The sequence below is a fragment of the Mandrillus leucophaeus genome, unplaced genomic scaffold, assembly GCF_000951045.1.
Source record: "Mandrillus leucophaeus isolate KB7577 unplaced genomic scaffold, Mleu.le_1.0 Scaffold10, whole genome shotgun sequence".
Taxonomy (NCBI): Eukaryota; Metazoa; Chordata; class Mammalia; order Primates; family Cercopithecidae; genus Mandrillus; species Mandrillus leucophaeus.
The window spans coordinates 961872-966345 of NW_012098098.1; the positions used below are offsets into that span (position 1 = coordinate 961872).

The 4474-nt window shown below is 52.1% G+C and overlaps 1 protein-coding gene across 1 annotated transcript in view; it reads right to left on the reverse strand.

Moving 5' to 3' along the window:
* Nucleotides 1-4474, reverse strand: part of SLC38A8 (solute carrier family 38, member 8) — a 33070-nt gene that overhangs the window by 23814 nt on the left and 4782 nt on the right. Inside the window, exons 2-3 of the mRNA XM_011971265.1 lie at nucleotides 3711-3909; nucleotides 331-472 (exon numbers count right to left, since the gene is read on the reverse strand). Coding sequence (XP_011826655.1) covers nucleotides 331-472; nucleotides 3711-3909 — 341 coding nt within the window. The remainder of the gene's footprint in view (nucleotides 1-330; nucleotides 473-3710; nucleotides 3910-4474) is intronic.

Here is a 4474-nt window from a genome sequence, read left to right on the forward strand (position 1 = left end):
GCGGGGAGCGGCTGCGCGCGGGGTGGGGGGCGCGCGGGTAGGTGCGGGTGGGTGTGTTGTGGGGAGGTGTCTCTCTGAGCCCATGTGCAAAAAGTCCAACAATGAAATCGTGAGTAACACTGATGTTGTTACAGGTCATTTTCTTTTTTTGGCTCGTCTGTATTTTCCATCGGGAAAACATTTTACTTGCATAATTTCATATTGTTTTCCCCTTCTCCAAATGGGAAGGCCAATCCCCCAGCTCCTCTGACCCCAGATGGACAGAAACCCTGACACAAACACTCAGCAAGGTGGGGGCCCCCACCGGGCAGCAGCGTCCCCAGCCCTTACCTTGTATATTTCTGGAAGGCGATCTCCCGTGGGGCGGATAGGGGCAGGATGACCAGCGCGGAAAGCAGGGGCAGGGTGAAGCGCTGGTCTGTGTACCACGGCTGCGGGGCGGGCGGGGTGCCAGACAGGAGGGAGTCACACACTGCCAGAGACACAGGGAGAGCTGAGCCACAGAGCACAAACGCTATGGGTTCTTGGCTCCTGCCTGGCCCTTCAACCCTGAGTGGGGTTGGACATCCACCCTCAGTCAGCCCCAGGAGCCCAGGGATCGGATGACAAGTGAGATGGAGACAGGTCACGTGCCCCACACAGGAACAAAACCTGACACACGAATTAATTCAACAAATATTCACTGAGCTTCTTCCCCAAGGCCAGCACTGCTCTAAGGCCCGAGATGCGGCGATGACCCGACAAGCCATCTGCCCTCATGCCCCTTACATTCTGGTGAAAGCCTCTTTTTGTTTTGCTCAGGAACTCAACAGTATCTGGGGTCAAATGGGGGCCTGAAGTAGATTTTTGGTCACTGTGCAGGCAGCACCAGGCTGCTGTCCATCAGAATAGCAGGTTCCCATGGTAGCAGCAAAACACATGACCCCAAACGCAGTGGCTTAGAACCACTTTATTACAACAAGTCATAGCTTGTAGGTAGAGAATTAGTTCAGGGCCTGGCTGGCCAATCCTTCTCCATATAGGATTGGCTGGGGCTGCTTGGGGGTCTCTGGCTGGTAGTGGGGATGGTCTGGAGGGCCCTTGATGGCTCCCCTCAACACCTGGTGCCTGGTGGGTACACCCGGGCCTTCCCTGAAGTCTGGGAGTCTCTCCACATGGGCCTTCTAGCAGGTGCCTCCAACTTCTTCCTTGGCAGCTGAGGGATCCCAGAGACAGAGGCAGAAGCTGCCTGTCCTCTTAAAGGCCAGGTCCAGCACTGGCGCAGCATCCCATTTACCACACACTGCTGGACAAAGCCATACAGGCACACCTAATTCAAAGGCAAGGGACACAAGCTCTACTAACCTCTCCATGGAAAGAATACCAAAGAATCTGGGGCCATTTTTATTCTGCCACAGTGGGATGAATGATTTGGAACCCCTCTAAGAGACAAGACAGATGGGGGGGGGAAGCACAGGAGAGTGGGAGGGTGGCTGGAGGTGGGAGCCACTGGGAACCACCTGGGCAGGCGAGGTGGCCCCTGCGACCACTGGAGGTGGGAGGCTGAGCAGCTTGAGATGTCTTCATTCGTTTCGGGGGTCATTGGCACTGAGGTGTCATGTATGCTTCTTTGATCTCACTCAACAAGGGGAGCCGTGTGAAAAGTGAATGCATGTGAGAACAGCTCATGTGTACAAAATGATGAAGGGGAAGGTTCCACAAGCAGGTGGTCACAGCAGCATCCATGTGGGACAGCCAGAGACGCCAAGGGAATGCACACGCCCCAGGACTGCACCGAGATCCTGGGCGGGTTTTAGACCCAGGCAGCGTGGGATGCGGCAGGCCCTTTGTCTGCATCTGGACCTCCCATAGCCAGGATCCTCGGGGCCAACAGCAGGACTACACCAGCTCCTTCCTAAACCTAGCGTTCCCGGATGCTTGAGATCTCCGGCACCAAAGACACAGCCATTTGTACCTCATGCCATGACTCCCCCAAGCACTCCAACCTCTATCTAGCACTCCCTCTCAGAAGCTTGGCCTTCCCTACAGAGAGGCATCCTCAAATATCTAACCAGATATACACAAGAACGCTCTCTCCACCACAGTCAATCCACCGAGACCTGGGGTGGCCCATATCCTCATCTGCCCTCTGACTAGTCAGGGGCCTCTGTTCCCAGTGAGGCTCGGAATCCCTCTTAACACAGCAACACTACCAGTTCACTGGAGTTGAAACTGCAGACGAACTCTACTTGCCACTGGTGAGCAGGATGTTTTTGTGCCCACTTACCCATTAAGAGGTTCAGATATGCCAATCTCACTTCTTTTTGGTATAAGATAGTGTTTACCAAGACACAGCAGCCTTCAATCTCAATACCCCCTCCCCAGTCAGCGGCCTTTTGCTTCAAGGATCAAGAGACACACAGAACACACACATGGCAAAATGGTAGACTAAATGTCACCCTATCAACAATCACACTCCAATTAGAAGTCTGAACATTCCAATCAGAAGACTGAGACTGTCAAGCTGGATAAAAAGGCAAGACCCTACCATATGCTGCCTACAAGAAATGCATTTTAAAATCCCAAGCCATTCTCAGGCTGGTGTTGCAAAAAGGAATTATAAACACGTTAAAAAACAAAAAACAAACAAAAATCCAAGTCACGGTTAGATTCTAAGTAAAAGAATGAGAAGAGAACTAACTTCTATACAAACACTAGTCTTAAGGATGCTAGAGTGGCTACGTTAATAGTAGAGAAGACAGATTTAGTACCAGAGATAAAGAATACTTCATAACAATAAAAGGATAGAGTTTCAAAGACCATGAAGCATGAAGCTTGACAGAACAGGCTAATCTGCAATTACAGCTGGCAATTTTAACACCCTTTAACATCCTTTCCTTAGGAACAGAACTAAAGATGAATATGGTTGCTATGGGAGATCTGAACACAGCTGTTGACTGCCTTGACCTAATGGACATTGTCAGCACACTGCGCCCAGCAACTGCAGAGTACACATTCTTTGAAGAGCACACAAAATGTTCTCCAAGACAGCCAGACCATGTGCTGGACTACAGAGCAAGTCTCAGTGGATCTCAAAAGACAGAAATGACAGATTCCCTGACCATGATGAGAATTAAGGTAGGAACCATGAAGGAATCGAAAAATCTCCCCAGGTGGCAATTAAACACCACAGCTCTAAACATCTCATGAGTCAAAGAAACCACAGTGAAAATTAGCAAATATTTTACATTTTCCATTCATGAGAAATGAGTCAAATGAAAATGAAAATAGGACATCCCAAAGTTGGTAAGATGCAGCTAAAGCAGTGCTTAGAGGGAAAATCTTAGTCGGGAACTAGAGGCTGGGTCTGCCTGAGGGCTGAGAGCCACAGTCATCCCAAAGTCAAAGGTGTTACTGATTCTCTCCCAGAAGGAGCTGCTTACTGGTGGCTCCATTTCCTCATCTGTGAAACGACTTATCTCCACTGGACATCCTAACTGCAGCCACAACCTCTCTCATGCACTTGTGTGCCCATGACTCTCACCCCACTGGTGACTATCCATGCAGAGCCTCCCTTCCCCACCATGTTAGGAACAAGAGTGTGGTTTCAGCCTCTGCTGTCCCTCAGGGCCCAGGTCAGTGCCCCACGTCCTGCTCATCAACTGGAAACCCCAAGAGGTCATTAGAGGTCCAGCACCCTGGGCCACCCCAAGTCCCACAAAAGTACTTACGCTTCTCCAGCTGGTCCCCGATCACCCTGAGGAAGGCCACGGAGATCATGAGCAGGTTGACAAGGAAGCAGGCCTCACACAGCTTCCCGATGGCGGGGCCACAGAGCCCCCTGACCACGCCCTGGTAAGTGGCCTGGCCACTGACAGCAGCAGCATAGCCCAGGATGACCAGCCCGCTGACCAGGAAGACCAAGGAGACCTGTGGAGCAGGACCTGAAACTGGGGTGTGCCCACAGCCCACCCACCCCCAGTCAACTACCCCTCAGGCACTCTCTCCACATGGCTTCTTGTCCACAGACGCCAGGGCTGCTGCCAGCATGGGAGGCATTCTACCAGCTGTGTCACTGCACCCCCACCCCCAACCCCATCCATCCTGAAATCAGAGCTGCAGAGCAGGCTGATTCTGGCAGCCTCACTGGCTCTAGGCTGTGAACCTGGGAATCTGAGACCATCCTGCCCCAGCCGGACAAGTGATACATCAGAAACCCAGAGTTTAAATTACTCTCCTGAAATTGCCTGGCCTGTGGGTAGAGAGGCAGTAGGCATGGTGGCTTGGAACACGAGGTGTAGCGGGCACAGCTGGGCTCAGGTTCTAACCACTGTTCACCTGCTGTGTGGCATGAGGCAGGCTGGCAACCTCTGCTTTTCCATTTGTGAAAGGGGGGTAGCACTGCCCCCTTGCAGGGCTGCTGTGACACATCAGGACGAACAAGGCCTGTGACACACTCGGCTCAGCACATGAGTGCTCCAGAAATGGTGTTCCG